Raw genomic sequence first — 24,663 nt, 5'->3', positions numbered from 1 at the left:
CAGAGTTCCAGGCCAATGTGGGCAACATAGTGAGATCTCGTCTCTAAAGAAAAAAAAAAAAAAAAAGCGCACAAGAAGTCATTACCTTAATATACACAAGCAATAAATTTATGTAAAAAAGGAAATAGAGCTACAATTTACAATTATATAATTTTAGGAGAGAATACTTTCTATTCTACTTCACTCAGAAGCAAATGCTTTTATTAAACAAATAAAATTAAAATTACTTGAGAAGGTGAAAAGATCAAGACAACCTAAGAAAAACAGCAGGTGGAAATTAGCACAAGCACAAAATAAAAACTGAAAAATATAAATTTACATAAAACAAGTCGCTCTAATATAAAAATAGAAACATTATCCAAAGTAAAAACCCAAATATATAAATTCGACATATGAAAGGACTTATAAAAACATGTATTTAAAAAAAATCCTAAAGAATTTGATGATTTTGTATTAAAATGTAAACAAAATAACCTTAGAGAATTGACTTTTGGCAGAAACAGTCATAATTCTACTTATACATATGTAAACTAAAGTCCCTAGATGGCATACTAACCTAAATGTTTTTCTAAAATTTCTCAAAATTCTTTGGTATTGAGATTTGTAAATTTTAGTTGCAAAAGAGCAGAAGTAACTTAATGCCTTTCAGTGTGGATATAGTAAATAAATTTGGGACATAGCAAGGTAGTCCTTTGTATTATTCAGGGTCCACTTAAGTAAACGGAGCCTGTGATAGTTCAATGGAGGAAATACAATACAGTAATTTAGATTCCAGAGATAGGAAGAGTAGAGACAATCAGATTAGCAAAAGCAGGAAAGATGCTACCAGTCCTGCTTCCCTTGCCTATTAGTTTCATGGATGTTGGCAGAAATCACAAAAAACTCCCGAGTCAGAGACAGGACTTTATTCCTGAGGCACAGTGAGCATCATAAGTTTCATGCTTCCACAGGTTTCCCTGGTACCTAGGTCCCACAGAGTCACGTGGAGCAGCCAGGGTGGATGCTGCTGCATGTTGCCCCAGCCAAGGGATCCGAGTTAGCAACTCCCAATCTTATCGGGGGGGCTAACTAGCAACCCTGCCCAGCCTTTTCCTTGGAGGAAGACAGGATCTGTACTGTCCTGTTCAGGCAGAAGGCAGATCTGTTTCCTGGAGGAAGACATTCCTATCTTCTGAGGCTGTTTGCTGTACAAACATAGTTGAAAATCTAGTAACAAAAGTGCAAACCCAGAGTGACACAGGAAGAATTGTTTCCTAAAAATGACTTTTTCAATGAAATGTGTTCAAAAGAATCTTCCAAAGTTTAGGGGAGGAGAGACATGAGAGTTGGAATCTTATTTATAAATGAGATTCGTAGATGATATCAAAGTGTATTTATGTATTGCCTAAATGGGAAAAAACACGAAGAACCCACTTCTTGTTTCCATCTTTCCGAGAGCCGTCTAAATCTAAACTTTTCTGGTTGGGGAGAAGGGTCTTTTCTCATCACCTTGAGGACAGCATAATTCTCATCTGTGTTATATTCGAACAAGGGTATCAAAATGCAGTCTCCATATGGCACACTTTGGGGCTAATTTTCTTAGACTGTTGGCTTTGTGATGAGATTTGTCAGTTGTCCCTCTCAAAGCACAAGTGTTTGAACTGCTCTCCAGGCTTACTTTAGCTGTGATCTCTACACCCTCTTTCCAGATGCTAAGTAACTCCCGATTCATTGCTCATATGCTAGAAAACTGACTGCTGTTTCACAAGAATAGAAGCAAGACAGAGCGAAAAATGGCAAAAAGTGATGGCAAGTGTATCAAGAACTAAACGCTTCCTAGTCTAGTTGATTTCTGCATATATGCTAGAGCATTCTTTCTAAATCCCGACCCTATGCGAAAAGGAGAAGCATCGCCTGCAGGAAATAGTCGTATAAATACCAAGGGAATTCTGGCACAAAGATTGCAGAATTTTGTATAGCTGAGATTTTTTTTAAACTAAGTCCACCAAAAAAAAAAAAAAAATCAATACAGCAGACCCTTGCAGAGAAGGAATGAAAACTTCGAACACATGTATCCATCTTGTTTAATTTCTTAATACATTGTTTAGAAATCTCAATGTTTTATAAATATTTGCAATATAAATACAAATTGCTTTTTAACATACATGCTTTTATGATCCTAAAACTCCTCCTGGTCAAATTGATGCATTGCTTTTTCAATTAAGAAATTACTATAGCATTTTAAGCTTTTTCTTAATGCTTTTAATTGAAGCATTATAATATGAAAATAGTTAAGGATGAGTTTTAATTGAATAGTTAAGGATGTGTGTCCTCTTGTTGAAGCCTGTCATCAAAAGAAGTTTTACACCTGTAATCCAGGCTACTCGCGAGGCCGAGGTGGCAGAATTGCTTGAGCTTGAGAGGCAGAGGTTGCAGTGAGCCAAGATTGCACCACACTCCAGCCTGGGCAACAGAGTGAGACGCTATCTGGGAAAAAAAAAAAAAAAAAATTTCATCAAGTGTGCTTGAAATACTGTCTTGGTCATTGCACAAATCAAACAGGTCAATTTGTAATACATTGCTTAAAGTTCATAAAATTAAAAATTGCTGGTTAAATCAGACAGATTCTACACCACTTAGATTCCCCATGACAGTACTCATTAATTTGCTCAGCTTGCTATAACAAAATACCACAAACTGGATAGGTTGAACAGCAGAAATTCTCACAGTTCTGGAGGCTGGAAGTGCAAAAAAAAAAAAAACAAACAACAACAACAACAACAGAAACAAAGATGCCTGCAGGGTTGGTTTCTCCTGAGGCCTTCTCAACTTTTAGATGGGTGTTTCCTTGCTGTGTCCTTAATGGCCTTTTCTCCGAATATTTATCCCTGGGTCTCTCTTCCTCTTCATCTAAGGGCACAAGTCCTATTTGATCATGGTCCCTACCCTTAGATCCTCCTTTAACCTTCATTAACCTCTTTAAAAGCCTTATCTTCAAATATAGTCATTTGGGGGTTAGTGCTTTAACATATGAATTTGTGCAGAAACAGTTCAGTCTATAGCAGTACTCAATACAAAAAAGGTACACATGGGGAATGGACTCTATTCTAAAATCCAGGGGAACATCTAGACATTGAGAAATGGGAGACTAGATCTGTATCCCTAGCAAAGATCAAGAAAATCCATAATCAATTTTTTGAACATAAATTTTCCATTTTTCAGCAATAAGTTATGGAAGTAGAATAGAGAGAAACCTAAGGAATAAATAGAATATCATTAAAAGCATCCTAGAACATGAAAAAGAAGAGAGAAACGTAGAGAAACTTGAGGTGTAAAACAATACAGGGAGATTCAGAAGGAAATCATGTGGAAGAATTATCCCGTGGCTTCCAACTATATTTCCAGCAAACAAAAATGCTAACTATTTTCCTGATGCTTAAAAACTGACCATTTGGGAAGAAAAATGTCTCCCAGAATAAAAAAAAAAAAGAAAAAGCACTTTCAATCACATTTTGGAAAGATTAATTTACCAATGATCTACTGTATGCTGAGTAATAAACAAATTATATTAGAAAAAGGAAGATTAGACAGACAGAACCGTGATTAGTATGAGACTGGATCTATGGATAGTTATTAATGGGCACTGCTGACATGAATTTAAGATTTATGTGTTTAATTAAGTTTATGCCTCATATGGGAAATTGGCTTTAAAGACAAAAGTCCTATCTTTTCTCCCAATAATGCTTTCATAAAATGAGCCTTGCCTCTAGTTCTTTGTGGTGGTGGACTTCCATCCATGAGGGTGTAATGCGTGTTTTCAATGTGCATAGCCCTACTTGCAGAGTCCCACCCCACTGTTAGGTCCAGGGTAAAACTGGAAACGCCCATTGTTGATGCAGGTTTTTTTGTTCCTTAGTTCAGCTAAATCCAGGTTCTTGTCTCACAACCAGGAAAAAGTAAGGCATGCAAACACACTGAAGGGTGAGGAAAGTAGAATTTAAGCAAAAGGGGAGCTCTCAGCAAAGAGCTGTCCCGCCAGCCAGCTCCCACCTCAGATTGAGCACCAGGCCACCACACAGGAGCTGAAGGGGCCAGGCGGCTCCTCCCCTGCATAAGGTGTTAATTCCTGGTGTCTCAATCCCATTTTTTTCCCAGTGTGCACATGGGCCCTTATAGTCTGAGCCACCCTACATTCATTTCCTTTACTGCACATGTGTTAAGGGACAGTTTTTTACCGTGGGCATGTTTAGACAAGTCCCCTATATACAATGACCTGGGTGGGTCCGAGGTTCTCCGGGGACACTTTATCTGCCTAGGCATTTGGCTGTCTCCTGCCGTTATTGTTACCAAACCACCCAAAAGATTCTGAAAGCACTGCTCTATAACCCAAGAAGCTTGTCTCCGTAGAACCCCACCCCTATAAACACCAACCACAGGATGTGGATGTGGATAGTTCACCTGTTTATGTAATAAGCAGGAAAACTTTGAAGTCTACCAAATTTTGAAAAAACAAAGAATGGCTGCAAAGTTACCATTTGGAGCCATCTTTAAAAAAAGAAAGATACCTCAACAGTGCCAGACTTTTAAATAGACCGAGTATGGCACTTTTGTGACAAGACGTAGCAGCTCCAGAAATGTCTTACCACGAAATATGTGCAAGCTCTTTAATTCCACTTTCTATTAAAATGTAAGAACCTCTTAGTTTTATGTGGCCTTGAACGACCTGTTGTGTCATATCGGGTACTTTCCTGATAGCATCTTCTATGAAGGGTGGCAAGAGTCAAATCCAATGCTGGATGTAGAAGTATGTGATCCATCCAAGCATCAAGGGCTGGGCACAAAGTGTGCAGGAGCACCGTGGAAGGTACACACCACAGTAGCAGCAAGGCACGCAAAGCCTAGATTTGACAGAGATCATCTTTACAACTCTGTTTTGCCAGGAGTCAGGCATCAAAGAAAATGCGATTTTATTCGTTAGAGGATTACTCATTGTCAAAAGTAAACATTTCCTCAGGTTGGGTCAGAGACATGTGTGCCAAGACTAAATAAAACCATTTCTGCATTTTTCTTGAAACTTCTTGTGCATTAATAAAAATAAAGCTATTTCTTGAAAACGCAATGTAAACTTATTTTCTTTGAACTAATCACGTAGCTGAGTACGTGATATTGTGTGAATCTTCTCAGCTATCCTTAAAATATTTCGAACAAACATGCCACAATTTTATCAGTGTTTCTCAGAGAATACCTTTTTAATATGTACAAGATTCTATCACAGGAGCAAGGAAAAAGGTCTGAGAAAATATCCATTGTGTAAGGTTGGGAGGACGTGTAAGGAAAAGTTTTATAGAGATTGAAATGGGTAAATAATGGGTATTCTGTAAACCTTTCATGGGTCTCTGCTTCTGAAGGGGCTGGCACCTTTATTATTTTACAACTCTGTAAATTGTAGAAAGCCGAGAGTAATGCAAATAATTCTTGTCCATAGAAATTTAAGTAACTGTTGGGTGGAGTGACTACAATTGATCGTGCCCTGAGTGTTTACCAGCATTCCCCATTGCTACAAGTCATTGGAATCATTCGTACTATTTGTGTTCTCTTAATTAATGAGTTAGATTGAATTGTTTACAAGTATTCCTTTCACATTTTTGAGTAATGATTTTACTTTAAAAAGTTATCTTTACACAGGGGATCATGTAGGTTTCTACAGCAGATTCTATCATCTGTCACTCATTTAACCCTGAACATTTAAAAGAGCAGATTTCAGTTTTCAACAAGGCCTAAAACACATTTTCTTTTCTCTTTTAGCTTCAGACAAGCTTGACTGAACCAATGACATTATCCAAATCAATCTCTCTTCCTCGCAGCGCGTACTGGCATCACATCACTCGTCAGAACAGCGTTGGTGAGATCTACAGTTTGCAAGGCAAGTCACCTTAAAGTAGGAAAGCAGCACCTCCATTAGCTTCCTGCAGGTGGACTGACTCATGCAAATTGCTTTGTATTTGCATTGCTTGCTTTTCCTCCCATTCCCCTTTATCAGCTGTCACTGGCAGCAGTGGGAGCCGAGATTTACAGTGGCTTTTAAAAAGCTATCATTTCCTACACTCATGGTAAAGAAAAAAAATTCCAAAAATTACTGTGAGGGCTAAGGACCCAATTTGGCACAAGAACTTAACTAAAACATTATACCGAGCACATTATCAGAAACTAAAAGCTAATGTAGAGGTCTGCTTCATGCTGTGTTTTATGAAGGATTTTTTTGCATCTTTCCTTGAAAGGATTCAATATCAGTTCAGGAGGCTGGCTTCAGGCTTTAAGGCTCTGCCATAAACTGGTACACAAACCTACCCATGAAAGTCTTAAAGTTTAGTCAAAGCCTCAATATAGAAACCATTTGGAGAGGATGCAGGGTAGAAAGGGCCACATGTAGATACTTTGCCTTTGTAGTTTTTCTAATGATAAATGCTCAATTAACTAGCATAGGAATAGCTTGCCAGATGAATCAAATTAATAGCTAGCAGATTTCTGACTAACAGCAGCCGACAACCCAGCTCCGGCAGTTGTCTTCCCATTCCTTCCCTTTTGTTTTAAACTGAATCATCTTACCCTTCAAATAAAATATTTGATTGACTACAAGCAACTAACAGCTGGCCAACACTGGAGGAAACAAGAAACTAAAAAAATAAGGCTGAAACCCACACAGCCGAGAGCATTTACTCATCCAACAAACATTTACTGAGCACCATAGGCTTGAATGTAATAAGCATCCAATAAACATCTAGGGAAAGAATGACCAATTTTGACCCTCTGGTAGTTAGGGATTCAGACTTTTTTCCCCACACGTTAGCTTTTGCTCACTATTAACAATGCTGTAAGTTTTGACAAAAATTATTTGTTGCAAGCGAACTGAAGTAATTTCTTATAGCAATATTTGCTTGCCAGGGTTTCCAAACTAACGGAGTTCTATCATGGAAATTAACAGTTAAATATATGTTCTACAAGGCAAAGCAGTTGGAATGATTGTAGTCACTTACTGAAGGCAATTACATGTTATATTTTAAAGGGACTCTTATGGGCCAACTTGACTGCCTGTATTTAACAGTATCTTCATTATTTGTGTACAAAAATATTTAATAGAATAAGGATTAGAGGGTTGAGAAAAGCCGAGGAGTGGGGACTGGTTTGGTAATTTCAAGAATCAGAAGACAAGCGTCTCATGCTTTTATTTCCCTCTTCAGATGCCAGCAGCCACACACAAACTGCCCGAGTCATGATCATGCAAAATTAACCTTGCCCATTTCTGTGATGAAAAATAATTCGAATATGCTTGTAATAAGGTTTTTATTTAAACATACGTGTAAATATTGATACTTGCTTGAAAACTATAAAATGTTTAAATGAAAAAACTATCAAATTTCTAAGTGAGATATTAATGCTCTTAATACAAAAAATGTGGAAATAGGTCAGAAGTAGTGTAATGGACAACTCTAGTTTTTGTCAAGGGGTTTGGCCTATAATTCCAGAAAAAAAAACTATTGCTTTCATGGTAGTATGAAGGAAACGTTTTCTGAAGACAGAGCTAAGATTTAGACTGATGCACAATTTCTGCAATAATTTCTTATGCATCTGATAAAAAATTAGAATGCACTGGAATATCCTAAAACATTGCCAGAGACTTCTTGATGTTGATTTATATGTAGCATAGATGTAATAACTGAAATACTTTTATCTCACCGATATTAACTTCTAGCAAAGTCAAGGGCTTGACATGCCTTTTCAGTTCGTTTACTTAATCTCAATATTTCATGCTTCTCTGGTTGGTTGGTGGCGATTGTAGTTTTTACAGGATATGCATTGACTACTTAAGTCAAATGTTTATAAAATATGTTCAACGGAAATTACATTTCACTATACTGTGGGTTTACTTTTTGTACTGTGCACTTCTCAGAATACATTTTACCACCCTGTACACGTCTCCCTATTATATAAAAATTTAAGTATCCAGATAAAGGGGATAGATGATTGACAGGCAGGTACATAACAGATGGATAAGAAGTTATACTTTGATAATGGTCATTTTATTCTTTTGTTCTGTTGTGATAGTCAAAACAAGCAGAGAGCAAGGAGCCTCAATTTTTTTTATTTTTTTTTTTGCTAGGTGCTAGTCCCTAATGGAATCAGAGCAGAATAAAACTACTGAAAATAAGGGAAAAATAGAAAGAAATTCAGAACCTCAGCACCCTTCCATGAACATGTACGTTTTTCACAAAACTACATTTAAAAGTCTAATTATCCACCGAGTATGGTGACTTATCCCTATAATCCCAGCACTTTGAAAGTTTGACTTTTCTTTCCAAGAACAGAAGTAAGAGTTGATTAACAAAGCTTTAGAACAGCAAGGAAAAGGAAGGGAAAGAAAAAGAGTTCCCCTTGGGAGACAGCAAAACAGGCGCCTTCAGAAAGCAAGTGCGCAGCTTGACCTTTGTGACTTCGGGTTTTATACGTTGGTATACTTCCGGGATCTTGCAGGACTTCTGCCTACTCCTGAAATCTTATTGGAAGCTGCTGATCAATTTCAGGTGTTTTCTATCCATGACGAGCGTGCCTTTCCCTGGTGCTGGCTCTGACCAATTGTTACTCCTCCTGAAATCTGATTGGGAAGCTGCTGATCAGTTTCAAGTGTTTTCTGTCCATTAAGAGCGTGCCTTTCCCTGGTGCTGGCTCTGACCAATTGTTACTCCTCCTGAAATCTGATTGGGAAGCTGCTGATCAGTTTCAAGTGTTTTCTATCCATTAAGAGCGTGCCTTTCCCTGGTGCTGGCTGTGACCAGTTGTTATTCCTGAAATCTTATTGAAAGCTAAAGTAATAGGGGGGTTGATATTGAGATATTGCGGGAGGTTTTATGTTAATGATAGTGGTGATGAAATTGATAGCTCCTAAAATAGAGGAGATGCCTGCTAGGTGAAGCGAGAAGATAGTTAGGTCTACGGAGGCTCCTGGGTGGGAGAAATTCCCTGCTAAAGGGGGGTACACTGTTCAGCCTGTCCCAGCACCGGCTTCTACTAAGGGCGGATGCTACTAGTAGTAGAAAGGAGGGGGGAAGGAGTCAGAAGCTTATGTTATTTAGGCGAGGGAATGCTATGTCAGGAGCACCAATTATCAGAGGGACTCATCAATTTCCGAAGCCTCCAATTATGATCCGTATAACTATGAAGAAAATCATAACGAATGCATGGGCTGTGACAATAACATGACGAGCGTGCCTTTCCCTGGTGCTGGCTGTGACCAATTGTTACTCCTCCTGAAATCTGATTGGGAAGCTGCTGATCAGTTTCAGATGTTTTCTACCTATTAAGAGGGTGCCTTTCCCTGGGGCCGGCTGTGACTAATTATTACTTTAGCTTTCAATAAGATTTCAGGAGTAACAATTGGTCACAGCCAGCACCAGGGAAAGGCACGCGCTTCATGGATAGAAAACACCTGAAACTGATCAGCAGCTTCCAATAAGAGTTCAGGAGTAATCATTGGTCACAGCCAGCACCAGGGAAAAGCACGCTCTTAATAGGTAGAAAACATCTGAAACTGATCGGCAGCTCCCCAATCAGATTTCAGGAGGAGTAACAATTGGTCACAGCCAGCACCAGGGAAAGGCACGCTCTTAATGGACAGAAAACACTTGAAACTGATCAGCAGCTTCCCAATCAGATTTCAGGAGGAGTAACAATTGGTTACAGCCGGCACCAGGGAAAGGCACGCTCTTAATGGACAGAAAACACTTGAAACTGATCAGCAGCTTCCCAATCAGATTTCAGGAGGAGTAACAATTGGTCACAGCCAGCACCAGGGAAAGGCACGCTCTTCATGGATAGAAAACACCTGAAATTGATCAGCAGCTTCCAATAAGATTTCAGGAGTAGGCAGAAGTCCTGCAAGATCCCGGAAGTATACCAACGTATAAAACCCGAAGTCACAGAGGTCAAGCTGCGCACTTGCTTTCTGAAGGCGCCTGTTTTGCTGTCTCCCAAGGTGAACTTCTCTTTTCTTTCCCTTCCTTTTCCTTGCTGTTCTAAAGCTTTGTTAATCAACTCTTACTTCTGTTCTTGGAAAGAAAAGTCAAACTTTCAAAGTGCTGGGATTATAGGGATAAGTCACCATACTCGGTGGATAACTAGACTTTTAAATGTAGTTTTGTGAAAAACGTACATGTTCATGGAAGGGTGCTGAGGTTCTGAATTTCTCTTTATTTTTTCCTTCAGTAGTTTTATTCTGCTCTGATTCCATTAGGGACTAGCACCTAGCAAAAAAAAAAAATTGAGGCTCCTTGCTGTCTGCTTGTTAACAACCACCTGACCATCAGCTGATTGTTGCCCAACACTCCCGGTGTATGTTGGTAGAGAGCATCTCTCTCTTGCCCTGTTCATACATGACTAGCTACTTGCTGTAACATTACTCACCTCAAGAGTCCAGAACCTCAAATCTTTGGGGCAAAATGGATGAAGGTCTGTCTTTAACTTCTTCCTGCTGACAGAGGGGGTGGTTGCAGTTCGGTGGATCTTGGCTCATTGCTACCCGGCAGGGCTGAGTTGGCTGCATCAGTTGATGAAAGTGGTATCCAGCCGGGTCCAAGTGAGACATAGCCAGGATTTCACCACTGTCTTGTCCCACCGATGGGCAGTGCAGAGGTCTCCTCTAGAAGGGTGACTCTTGAATATTGAGAGTACGGTTTTCCTCACTGAGGATTGTCTGGAGCTCAATGGCCACTAGGAAGGTATCTGAGTCATGTGGACCAAATATGTTAGCAGTGGCAGATATCCGAGTTATCCAAGTTACCGGTGGCAAATCCATATGGGTCTACAGCAGCCTCAGTTCTTGCCTCCTCAGAAGAAAGAATTCTACTGAGGGGCATAAGGCAGAAGGAGAGACCTAGGCAAGTTTCAGAGCAGAAGTGAGTTGATTAAAAAGCTTTGGAACAGAAAAGGAGAGAGAGAGGGGGAGGGGGAGAGGGTTCAACTTGGAAAAGGGCCAAGCCCGCAATTTGGCAGAAGGATTGCTTGAGCCCAGGAGTTTGAGCCCAGTCTTGGCAGTATAGTGAGGCTCCATCTGAGTGAGTGAATATTGCAGGATATGATGGCACACGCCTGTAGTCCTAGCTACTCTAAAGGCTAAGATGGGAGGTCACTGAGCCTGGGAAGTTGAGGCTGCAGTGAGCCATGATCATACCACTGCACTGTAGCCTGGGCTAAATAGCAAGACCCTGTCTTAAAAAATAATTTAAGTCTAGCTATTTTGAATCTCGCTTTTTCAGCTGTGCTCCTTAGTGTCATTACCTCTTTACAAAAAGTACAATATCGTCAGCCAACTGTCATCACTGATATTACCAAATCAAAGTAAAAGTCTGGCAAGGTGGGAATGTATCATTGTGAAGTAAACTGCAGGTAGCACTGAGGAATGAAAATATATAGAATTTTCAAATATTTTTTAGGTGAAGCTGGGATCAATATGAATTAGCAGACCTCATTCAGAAAACAAAAGTGGGAAACTTTCATATATTTAAAGTTTAAGATTCATTAATAAGCAACACATGTACTCAATTTTTAAAAAAGCATGACGTAAAAAATTCTATAGTAAGACTTACCTGTAACTTCAATTGCCTGTAAGCCTCAAAGCTTTGACTTAGCTCAGTTTTGCTGTATTCATTTCTCTCATTCATTGCTAGATACACACTTAAAGACTGACGTATCCTCCTGACAGAGATCCTGCATCTACCTTTGTTTTTGGAGAATAAGAATCTCCAATACAATCGGCCTAATCTTTCCAGGCTACTCCCAGAAGGGTGCTCTGAAAGAATAAGTTAATGTGATGTCCCCATTGTATTCTAGTAGTCTGGAATCAAGAGTGAAAAAGGGAATAATTAGCTTCTAACAAGCACACATTGTTCTAAGTACTTGGCAGCAACTGTTTAAAAATCTCTGTCCCTAAGTGGTTTGCAGCAGGTTGAGTTATGCCACCTCTTCTTGCAGAAGTGGTAGACATTCCATTTCTTTTCTGCCAGATTATCATAAGGATGGTTGATTTGTATTAGAAAGTGATTTAATTTATACTTCTCTAACTTCCTCTGTACTTATGAAAAAATATTTATCATGCTCATACTAGAGATGTTGTCTCTAGACTTAAGGAAACCTAAACCATAAAGGGATGAACATAATTTTAAACTCTCAACTCAGAAGTAAATACATACTATTTGTTTTAATATTCATACAATTGTATTTCCAAGGCATTGGGAAATGTAGTAGGAAATGTTTTTTGAAAGCCCTGAGGAACATTCATTTAAAAAAAAGAAAAACACGGAGAGGTTGAGAAGGGGGGCACAGGAAGGGGTAAAAAGAAAAAAAAAATCAGATTACTGAGTTTCCTTACTTTTAGGGCTCACACCTTGACTTTTAATCACCATTAGACATATTTAGATGACAGCCTATACAGCAGAGTTTTTAAGTCAGGATTTGTGAAGATGACAAAAGCATTTATTGAAAATGACAAACCAGTAAAAGCCATTGACAGTACCAGGTGTACTGCAGGCACTCAGTAAATCCTATTGAATTCTAAAATGAATTAGCAATGCGTTATAAGGCATATATGGAGATATGCGACATCAGGACCACATCCTCCGCCATAAGGGTGGACCTGAGAAAAATTCTCTTGTATATAAAGGAATCGTGTCTAGTCCCACATGTGAGCCCCAGGCCCTTCTTGCACAAGGTGAGGTCTTTGTTGGCATTTCTGCTTTTTGCTTTAGGATCATTTTGACTGAGCACAAATACTTGCTACTACTAGTCTTTATTTTCATGAACACAAGGACTGTAAAATGCTATAGATCTGCCCCTTTAACATGATGGCTCAAAATCTGTCTCTACACCTGCTCCTTTCCCTCATGTTAGTTCATCTTCTATAAACTAATGGTGAGAACGAGGGTCAAGAAATATCTGAACACAGAGCCCAGTGAGCAGGCTTATGGGACTGCAGGTGATGACTGAACTTTTTCTGATGTATGATGGATATGGTCTGGCTCTGTCTCCACCCAAATCTCATCTTGAATTGCAATCTAAATTGTAATCCCCACATGTTGGGGGAGGGACCTCATGGGAGGTCCTAAGGTAATGGAGGCAGTTCCCCCATGCTGTTCTTGTGAGTGAGTTCTCATGAGATCCCATGGTTTTATAAGGGGCTTTTTCCCCTTCACGTTCCAATTCTCTCTCCTGCCACCATGTGAAGAAACACATGATTGTGTCCCCTTCCGCCGTGATTGTAAGTTTCCTGAGGCCTTCCCAGCCATGCAGAACTGTAAGCCAATTAAACCTCTTTTCTTTATAAATTACTCAGTTACTGGTATTTTGTAATAGCAGCATGAGAACGGACTAATACATATGATAATCCCTTATTTTCACACAAAATGTGGAATATACTTTGACTCCTTTTTTTAAAAACTTGAACAATTACACTCTTTGAATCAAGAATAATTGGATATACATTTGTAAAGGTGGTAGCTTTAGGAGTTCTCCTTTCAGTAACACTGATTAATATCCAAAGGCCAGCTTTGCCCCTACATATCCGTAATTAAGCTACAGACCACCAATGTCAGCACGGAAGCATACCTAATCACCAGAAGGCATTTGACACTCACGGAAAGGGTGTCTGTGGCTTCAATTTCTCAGAAGGACAGGATGGAAATAGGCAATTAGAATTAGAGATAACCTTCAGAAAATGGTAAATTAGAGTTCTGCCATAGATTAAGGAAGTAAATCAAAGATTTTGTTTCCTCTTTGCTCAGCAATGACCTTCTGTCCTTCTCTACTGTCCATTCAAACTGCATTGTATATAAATTGCTTCTGTTGAGATTTTCTATTTTGTTTTTCCAAGTTAAAAAGCTAATAAGTCTCTGGTAGCTAGTTTTTAAAAATACAGAAATTTGCAACAGAAGTAAAAAGAAGCCTGGTGGCCATTTGGCAACAGCCCTTAAAACATGAGCCACTTTCTAGAAGGAACACTTCTATTAAACCTTATTTATAAACATTTATTGCATGCCCATACCTTAAGAAAGGTAAGTCAAAGGCAGGAAATGTCTCCCTGGATGTCAGTTTTTAGAGATAAATAAATCGGTTATTCCCTAAAGCAGACATCATAAAAAATCCATGAAATATTCCCACTGTGAAATGTTCCTCACATCCTGCATTCTTAATCACCTCCTTTTCCATGCTCCCAGAGACATTTGTGTCTAACTTTATATGAATGCGTTTGTTTATAAACCTGCTTATTCCACTGGATCGTGAGGCAGTAATTTTATGAAAGATTTTATCAAACAAATTTTGGGGCTCAATTATCTTGAAGATGTTACCCATAGAGATTAAAATCGTGAGTTTTGGAGTCAAATAGACCTGAGTTTGAATATTAACTACCACTACTGACTGATGTGATTTTTGGGGCAATTTACTCAACCTTTCTAAGCTTATTCCTTGATCTCTTAAACAGTATTACCTCTCATGATCTCATTAAATGATCAACATAAGATGTCAACATTCAATAATAACTAAAAGTACAGTTGACCCTTGAACAACATGGGGGTTGAGGTGCCTACCCCACCCCTGCACAGCTAAAACCAGTGTATACCATAGCAAAGACATGAAATCCACCTAGGTGCCCATCAACAGTGGATTGGATAAAGAAATTGTGGTACATATACACCATGGAATACTACACAGCCATAAAGAGTGAAGTCAGGTCCTTTGTAGCAACATGGATACAGCCAGAGGCCATTAGCCTAAGCAAATTGAACAGAAAACCAAATACTGCATGTTCTCATAAGTGGGAGCTAAACATTGGTTACACATGGACATAAGTACGGCCATAGTAGACACTGAAGGAGGAGGAGGGCAAGGGTTGGAAATTAACTATTGGGTACTATGTTCACCACCTGGGTGACGAGATCAGTCATAACCATAACCTCAGCAGCATGCAATATACCCAGCTAACAACCCTGCACATGTACCCACTGAATCTAATTTTAAAAGTAGAAATTATTTAAAAATCAATGTACAACTTTTGACACCCCCAAACTTAACAGTCTGCTGTTGACCAGAAACTTCAGATAATAAAATTAATTCACATTTTGGTTTACATGTATTACATACTGTATTCTTACAATAAAGTAACCTAGAGAAAAGAGAATGTTAAGAAAATCATAAAGAGGATAATATATATTATTAAGTGGAGGTGGATCACTAAATTAAGGTAGGTTGAGGAGGAGGAAGAGGCTGGTCTTACTTTCTCAGGAGTGGCAGAGATGGAAGAAAATCCACATATAAATGGACCCGTGCAGTCCATACTGTGTTGTTTGAGTCTGCTGTAAACCAAACTCTCACTATGAAGTTCCTTTTTTCTGGCAGAGGCAGATAAGCTATCCTACTCCTATTTATTCCAGTGTTGACTTGGAAATACTATTAGAGTTCTTACTGTACTTGGGGAAATTTGTTTGGTTCTAAGGACTATAAAAATCTAGCTTTAGGCCAGGCGTCGTGGCTCACTCCTGTAATTCCCACATTTTGGGAGGCTGAGGCAGGCAGATCACTTGAGGCCAGGAGTTTAAGACCAGCCTGGCCAACGTGGCAAAACCCCGTCTCTACTAAAAATACCAAAAACAATTAACCAGGCATGGTGGCTTACACCTATAATTCCAGCTACTCAGGAGGCTGAGGCAGAAGAGTAGTTTGAACTCAGGAGGTGGGTGTTGCAGTGAGCCATGATTGCACCACTGCACTCCAGCCTGGGTGACAGAGCACGAAAGTCTATCTCAAAAGAAGAAAAAAAAAATCTAGCTTTAGTAAATGGTTTCTAGTTTTTAAGGTTTTAGAAAAACTAAACCTAAGCTTTAACTCTCAAGTTTTTAATACAAGGAAAAAAATTCAGTCTTAAGTCTTAAAGTTTTTTCTTCTCGTCAGTGAGTGTGAACAAGAATAGCACCTTTAAACAGATAAACCACTTCTCCCATGCCTTATATGGCTCGGTCCAGGTAGCCTAAAGCAAACTAGAGCCTCTTTTCCAACCCAAGGGTTGCAGAACTCATGGAAGGACTGCATTCAGCTCAGCCCAGTGCAGAGGAGATGCCCACACCCAAACATACTCATCCACACCCACCCTACTACTTACCCTCCCGCCCCAAATCAGTTCTTACTAAATAGCTTACCCTAACTGCCCGGAAGCCTTTCAGAGACCTTTCTTCCTCCATGAGGCCCCAGCCTCTTTCCTAATGTGGACTAGCTTTCTCAAGCCAGTTAGTACTACACTGATTCTCTCTTATGGTGCATTCTACTGGCTGGACTAGAGGCGAGCAATAAGATTTACATTACTAATCGAATTCTTCTGCATCACCCAAATTAAAATCCAAAGAGGATTCACAGTGCGAATACACCAAATCAGCCATTTAATCACTTTTTACCAGATATGTACAAGTAATTACTAAAAGATAAAAGATTGAGTTTCCAGATGTTACACTGGATGAGTATAATCCACCCAATGGTTTTATTAAAATATGAATTGCTTCACTCTTTAATTCAAATTTGGTGGAAACTAAAATGTCTATTCAGTCTCTGTATTTTTCTCCAGGCTTCCCCTACTGAGTTTTTTAAGAGGTAACATTGAGTTCCATATTAATCAAATTTTGTGGGGAAGAGATATTAAAGGCATGTCAAATTCTACATTTATATATATATTTGATTTTATTCAGAAGGGAGTAAACAGTACATAATATTAGTTCAGGGAAATGTCAATACAACCGGATTAATATGAGTGTTAATACAGATTTTTAACACACAGATGCTCAACTGTCTTTGTCATGTGTATGTATATACATACACACACATACATACACACAGAGAAAGAGGAGCATCTGGTTGACCATATATGGCTTCTCATATTACTTCCCTCAAAAATGTATGTATTAGGCTAAGCTCCACAAATTATAAACTACAAAGAAGAACCTAGAGGGAAAAATGTTCAATTGCCTTTTTTCTCCTTGATCTCTTTCTTGTTTGATTTTTCTTAATCTCATCTCTGTCTATGGCCCTTCAACTAAATGTTCCCCTTCCCTAATTATAGGTTCAATACATGTATTTTGAAAGTTTTCCTTTATTTTCCTCTGCCTGCCAAGCAGAATACGGCAGAGACTTGATAATGATTGAAAGATAATAAAAGATGAGAAACATCAGGAAATTAACATCCTTAAAATTATACCTGCCAGAGAATAAACTGTAGAGTTGATGTTGATCTAAGCCTGAATATGTCCTTCACATCTAGCACAGTGTTGGGCAGGTGTGAAGAACCTCTTTGAAGGGTCTAGCACCTGTCAGCTCTCCAGCAATTGATGCTAATTGAAAATTTGTTGCTTCAAGCTTCGAACCACCCAATATTTTGAAACTCAGGAACATGGTTTTTATATAAGAGAAATTTATGCTAAGATTTGAAGTGTGTGTGTGTTGTGTGTTCAATGCCTGTATTTAGTTTAGGAAGAATATAGTTTGGGAGTGCTATTAGAAATTTTTGATTGCCATTACTATATTATATTAGTTTGGGAGTTTAGAACTTTTGTGTTATTTTTGTCTTACTGTTCATAATACAAGAAGTTTGATATCAAACTCGGTGACATAGTATTTCTTTTACATATGTTTAATGATAAGCATTATCAATATCTTCTACTTACATGTAAAATGATTTTAGAACAATCTTACTGACAATTACCACTCTAGGACAAAAACTGTACTTACTTTTTTATTCATCAGGAAAGTTCATTCTTCCAAATCCACATGGAAAGTTTCCTCTCGTGTATATTTGAAGAATATCCATTGTCTATGGCTCTATCATTTCCAGTTTAGGATTCTGTATGTGCTCAAAAAAGATGTTCTCTAAGAAACACCCTGTGCTTGTATCTGTAACTCTAATAAACACCATCCTGACGAGTTGAAACTTTTCTTTGAGAATGATTTACCATCTATAAATTTCTTTTTAAAATATTTTTTAAATTGTCAAAACTTTTGATAGTATAATTTAGCATTGTTCTTACATTTACAAAATCCCACATTTTGTGCAAAAACAACAAAAAAGCAAATTGTGTAGAGCATAATCAGTTTTACTGTCTGAGGCTGTCTCTACATTAAAGTCCCAGCTTCTTTAGAGGCATGTCAAATAAACTGATGTATGTAAAATGAAATCCCAATAGCAAATTTCCTAATCTACTTATTTCCTGGATCTCAGCACTTGAATTGATCCTTCTGAAAGCAATGAGACACTAAGAGTCAGGAAGCCGGAGATCTCACCCCTGCTCAGAATTTAACAGCCATTCAATGTTCATGTAACTTTTCCAATCAGTAAATGGGTGGGAGTGAACCACTTACCTGATTTCAAACAGATTGCATGGTCTGAATAGCAAGAGAGGAGGCATAATGTTTGAAAATTTTTATAGGAAGAAGGGTATTTTGTTGAGCGATCTTCTATGAACAAGATATTATGCCAGGTGATATCCAAATATGATTTCATGTAAACCACACAAACCCCTGAAAGGGTAGATCGTTAACAAGTGGAGTTTCTATAAATTGGAGAGAGGTGGTGTCATTCTCAGCTTGGCTCATATTTACTGAGCTCTTTGACAGTTTCATGATATTTAATCTTCCCAACAACTCTCCAAAGTAAGGGCTCTTATTGTCCCCATTTTACAAATAAGAAAACCGAGGCACAGAAAGAAAATAACTTGCCAAACAACAAAGAATGGGATTATCAATGCAGGCAGTCTTGATTTTCTAGCTAGATTGTCACTTGGATGGGAAAGTTACATAACTACCTTGAGGCAAGAGTTTAAGCAGAGAGAAATGAAACGTGTATAATCTCTACCCTTCTGCCCAGGGACATTCTCTTTGAAGTATAATGAAGGTTTACAAGAATTTTTCTTCTGAAAAGCAGGCAACAGCTCTTCTCAAATGTGCTTTAAATGAGACAACCCAGATGGAAGCTATCTAAGCAATTTGTGTAAAGTCCATGGTGTCCAAAGATGACTTGTATACAGTTTGGGCACTGCTTTTAAAAATCCCATATAACAGCCTTGCTCTTTTTGTGGAACAATTTAAAGTGTACCGTATGTGTAAATTAATGGGTTTAACTCGTGAGAGTTGCCATTACGTTTCATTATTGCTTTTCAAGCTTTTTAACTAAGCTTTATAGCACATTCGAATGTGTTCCTCCCTCATTTCAACTTCTTTAGAAGTGTCTTATTTTGGAGATTTCAGAATCACTTTTTCTGTTGCAAATCCCTTCTATTTCTTACACTTTCCACTCTCCTATGTATTTCCTTTTCTTTAGGCATTAATGCTTACATATGGAGCCTCCCTGTTGTTAGTTCATGTGACTTCCATAACAAAAGTGTAAATGTCTTCTTAGACAAGCTTTGTTTAAGGGAAATAATTTCTGTACCTTCCATTGAAAAGTAACTTTAAGGCAGTATGATTTCTGAAAAGCTGATGGAATTCCAAGGTATAAATACATTAAATTTAAGTGAAATTAAGTCAAATTTATAAATTTCAAAATAAATATAGCCTAGTTGAGAAATAGCCAGTTTCTTCAAGATGTGAAGAAATATGTGAATAAAAAGGTAAAAATCATCACTGCCATATATTAACATTTTTAAATGAGTATAGATACACAGATAAAAGTATAGGTCAAGATAAAACTCATACGTATTGTATTTGTAAAATTAAGATCATACTACATATGCACTTGCTATGTTTTTGTGCTCTGGTAGAATTGAAACAAAGTAAGTGGCAGTTAAGGGCTGCATAATATTCTACTGAAAACTCTTATTTAACCATTGCTCTGTTGTTTAGCATGCTGTACCTTATCCTTTGCTTTTTACTATTATAAACAATGTTGCAGTAAGCACATGTGTATATAATCTTTGTTCACAGTAACATTTCTAGGAGTAGAATTGATTTTTTTTCAATCAAAATTTATGGGGCTGTGTCAGATCCTGGGGATGTATCTCATTTACAGAGCACAGAATCATCGTGGTCACCATCTCTATGTACATTACCATCTTATTTTTTAAAGTATGTAGCTAACTACAGCAGATTTACTAATTTGTTTATCCATTTACCACCTGTGCATTGAATTGCTTTATGTGCTATTTCTAGATAGTTGGAGACAGAGATGAAGAAAAGAAACTAGGTATTTACCTACATGAAAGTAGATACCAAAAAAATTAAAACATGGGATAATTTCAGACTTTGATGAATGTTATAAATAAATATATCAAAATGATGACAAACATAAAGGAACACTTAGGAATAAATTTAAGGAGATGAAAGACTGATACACTGAAAATATAGAATATTCTAGGCAACACACTGAGACCTCAGTTAAAAAAAAGTTTTTTAGGGGAACACCTGTAGTCCCAGATACTCGGGAGGCTGAGGTGGGAGGATCACTTGAGCCCCAGAGTTCCAGACTACAGTGAGCTATGATTGTGCCATTGCAATCGAGTCTGGGTGACAGAATGAGACCCCATCTCCAAAAAATTAAATATTGAGGAAGGAAATTAAAATAGATACAAATAAGTGGAAAGACATCTTGTATTCACGAACTGAGTTAATATTGTTAAGCTGTATGTACTACTCTAAAGGATCCATAGAGACAATGCAATCCCTAACAAAATCCCAAGGTATTTTTCATAGGAATAGAAACAATTCACAAATTAATGTGTCACAACAAAAGACCTCAAATAGCCTCAACAATCTTGAGAAAGAACAGAGCTAGAAGGATCACACTCACTGATTTCAAAGTATATTACAAAGCTCCAATAATTAAAGCAATATGCCTAAAACAATAAAACATAAAGATAGCCAAATAGAGTAATAGAACATAATAGAGCGCCCAGAAACAAATCGCAACATTATAAAGCCAACTGATCTTCAGCAAGAGTGCCAAAAATACACAGTGGGAAAAGGATAGTCTCTCGCTGGGAAAACTGGATATCCATATGCAAAAGAATGAAATCGGACCCCTATCTTACACCATGCACAAAAACCAACTCAAAATGGTTTAAAGACAAAGCTTAAGGCCTGAAACCAACCATAAAACTACAGGGATAAGCTTCAGGCAGTGGTTCTGGCAATGGTTTCATGGATCTGACACCAGAAGCACAGACAACAAAAGCAAAAGTGGGTACGTGGGATTTTATCAAACTAAAAATCAACTGCACAGTAAAGAAAACAATAAACGGAGGAAGCAGTCAACCTATGGAATGGAAGAAAATATTTGCAAACCACATATCTGATAGGGGATTAATTGCTAAAATATATAAGGAACTCCTACAACTCAATAGCAGAAAAAAACCCCCACACTAATAACTTAATTTTTAAAACAGCAAAGGACTTGAACAGACGTTTCTCCAAAGACATACAAATGGCTAATAAGTACATGAAAAGATACTCAGCGTCACTAATCAGCAGGGAAATGCAAATCAAAATCACAATGAGATATCCTTTCACACTTGTTAGGATGGCTAATTATCTAAAAGTCAAAAAACAAAGTATTGGTGATGATGTGGAGAAATTGGAACTCTTGTACAGAACTGATGGGAATGCAAAATGGTATAGCTGCCATGGAAAATAGTATGAAGATTCCCAAAACAATTAAAACTAGAACTATGTAAAATCAACAACTCCACCTATGTGTATTTATCAAAAAAAAAAAAGTGAAAGTAGGATCTTGAAGCAATATTAGCACTTTCATGTTCATTGCAGTGGTATTCACAATAGCCAAGCTAGGGAAACAAACGTTCATTGATAAATTACTGAAGAAAGAAAATGTGGTATAAACATACAATTGGATATTCAACCTCAAAAAAGATAGAAATCCTGCCATATGCTACCTCATGGATGAGCCTTGAGGACGTTATGCTAAGTAAAATATGCCATTCACAGAAGGACAAATATTACATAATTGAATTTATGTGGAGTATATGAAATAGTCAAATTCACAGAAGCAGAGAACAGAATGTGCTTGTCAGGGTCTGCGAGAGGGAGAAATGAGGAGTTGCTGTTCAACAGGTATAAAGTTTCAGTTATGCAAGATGCACACATTTTACAGATCTGTCCTTAGTTAACAGTGCTGCATTGTACACCTAAAAATGTGTTAAGACTGCTGGTGGGAATGTAAACTAATACAACCACTATGGAAAACAGTCTGGAGACTCCTTAAATAACTAAAAGTAGAACTACCATTTGATCCAGCAATCCCACTACCGGGTACCTATGCAGAGGAAAAGAAGTCATTATACAAGAAATGATACTTGCACATGCATGTTTATAGCAGCACAATTTACAATTAAATGTGGAACCAACACAAATGCCCATCAATCAATGAGTGGATAAATAAACTGTAATATACACACACACACACATGCACACACGCAAAATGTAATACTACTCAGCCATAAAAAGGAATAAATTAATGGCATTTGCAGCAACCCAGATGAGATTGGAGATTTATTCTAAGTGAAGTAACTCAGGAATGGAAAACCAAACATATGTTCTTACTCATAAGTGGGAGCTAAGGTATGAGGATGCAAAGGCATAAGAATGGCACTTTGGTGGACTTTGGTGACTCAGGGGGAAAGGGCGGGAAGGGGGTGAGGGATAAAGGACTACAAATTGGGTTCAGTGTATACTGCTCAGGTGATGGGTGCACCAAAATCTCACAGATCACCACTAAATAACTTACTCATGTAACCAAATACTAGTTCCCCGATAACCTATGGAAATAAAAATTTTTTTTTAAATGTGTTAAGAGGGTAGATCTAATGTTAGGTGTTCTTACCACAGTGAATTTAATGTTAAAAACTGAATTGTGAAAGTGGTAACTTAGTCACAAGTGCAGAGAGAATGAACGAGTTGTAGGAAAGGAGGAAATCATTCAGCATGCAACACAGATTAAAGAGATGGAAAATAAAAAATATTTTTTAACATACAGAATAGAATATGAATATTGAACACAGATTTAATCATTCCTAAAGGAGATGATACAGCAAATGGGGATGAGGTAAATATATAATAACTGGTAATTCTACAGACTAGACAAATGGTATGACTTGTCAAATTGAAGTACATTAAGTTCCAGCATGAAAAAAATGCAATTCATACTTTGAAACACGAGAGTAAAATTGCCCAATTCTAAATGCAAAAGGAAGTTTTAAAATCAGAGAAGACAGATAACCTACAAAAGAGAACAGCAAACCAGATTGACATCAGATATCTCAATAGCAATGAGATAGAACGGGAAGTGATGAAATGATATCTCTAGTTGGCCAAGAATTTCATAATCATTCAAGAAATGAGGCCAGATGCAATAAAAGCCAGAAAATAATGAAAACCATCTTCAAATAACTGAAAACTCTATCACTGAAATATGTAAGAATAAAGACTAAATTGATTCATTGGAAAATGGTGAGTGTACCAAACAAATTCCCTAAAGAAAATAAATGATGTACTTAATGGAAAATAAATTTGAACTCAGGATTGGAGTAGAAGAAATAAAGATACTGTTAAACATGACCAAACCTAATATACATTAATAACAGTAATAGTAATAAAGAATAAGTTTTAGATGTTTAAAAAAAGGTAGAATTAAAATAGTTGATAGCAGTAACAAGAAATGGAAGGTAATAAAAGTATGAATACTTTTATATTTTACATTTGATTTTACTTTTTGGTCAAGCGGGCACATTAAACTACTAAAAGATTATAAATACATCTAAACAAGTAAATAGAAAAGGGGAAATTTAAAAATTGTAATTAGAAGTAGAGAAAATATAGAAAAAGTAAATATTGTAACGGACACTTATGAAATAAGAGAAAATATGTAGACTCAAAGAAAACAAACGATGACATTTGTCTGTTATAAAAGAGAAGGAATAAAACCTTTGAGTTTTAAAAGCCCAGCTTTGTGCTGTTTCTAACAGAAAACATCTAAAGTTGACGATACAGGAATGTTGAAAGTAAACTGAAGGCAAGGCAGAACAAAGTTTTGGGAAAAAGTCATTACATTTTATCATTATAAAAAAAAATTCAAGATGCAATATATCTGAACTCTTGATAAAATATTCCCTTGAGTATATTTTAAGATTGTACACACACCTAAAAATGGACAGAATTATTAGGTGGAACCAATTGAAATTGCCATAATCGTAGGTCAGTACTGTTAAATAACAACCATTTCATATGATTCAACCAAAAAAATTGGAAACATGACAATTATGAGACTTTAAAAGGGTACATTTTATAAATATTAGACTGCATGAAAAGTTTCTAAGGAAATAGAAAATTAAACAGCATAAAACAAGCTTAAGCAAAAACAAAAATCAGAGAATACACATTGTTTTTAAACATTCTCGGAACATTAACAAAATTTGACAATATAAGATGCCACAAACACATCTTAACATGTATAAAACAATCAAGAGCCTATAGAACATGGGCTCATGTTTTCAGATCATAATGCAATACAAATAGAAACCAATAATTAAAAGTCAAAAAGCCTATACTTTTTAAATTTAAGAACATATCTTTAAGATCTTTAATAAAAGAACACAATAA

At 37.3% G+C, this 24,663-nt stretch overlaps 1 protein-coding gene and 1 long non-coding RNA gene across 2 annotated transcripts in view; one reads left to right on the top strand and one right to left on the bottom strand.

Annotated features, from left to right (window-relative positions):
* DOK6 (docking protein 6) overlaps positions 1-24,663 on the top strand; it is a 435,381-nt gene that overhangs the window by 344,324 nt on the left and 66,394 nt on the right. Inside the window, 1 exon segment of the mRNA NM_001266038.1 lies at positions 5,785-5,902. Within this exon segment, the coding sequence (NP_001252967.1) occupies positions 5,785-5,902 (118 nt within the window).
* LOC144336397 (uncharacterized) lies at positions 256-23,835 on the bottom strand. The gene is made up of 2 exons (XR_013408159.1): positions 10,435-23,835; positions 256-2,466 (listed from the first exon to the last, which is right to left on the bottom strand). It is a non-coding gene; the product is annotated as an uncharacterized LOC144336397 (long non-coding RNA).

The sequence above is a fragment of the Macaca mulatta genome, chromosome 18, assembly GCF_049350105.2.
Source record: "Macaca mulatta isolate MMU2019108-1 chromosome 18, T2T-MMU8v2.0, whole genome shotgun sequence".
NCBI classification, from domain to species: Eukaryota; Metazoa; Chordata; class Mammalia; order Primates; family Cercopithecidae; genus Macaca; species Macaca mulatta.
Note: the sequence above shows the minus strand (reverse complement) of the source record. Positions and strands in the feature narration are given on the sequence as shown.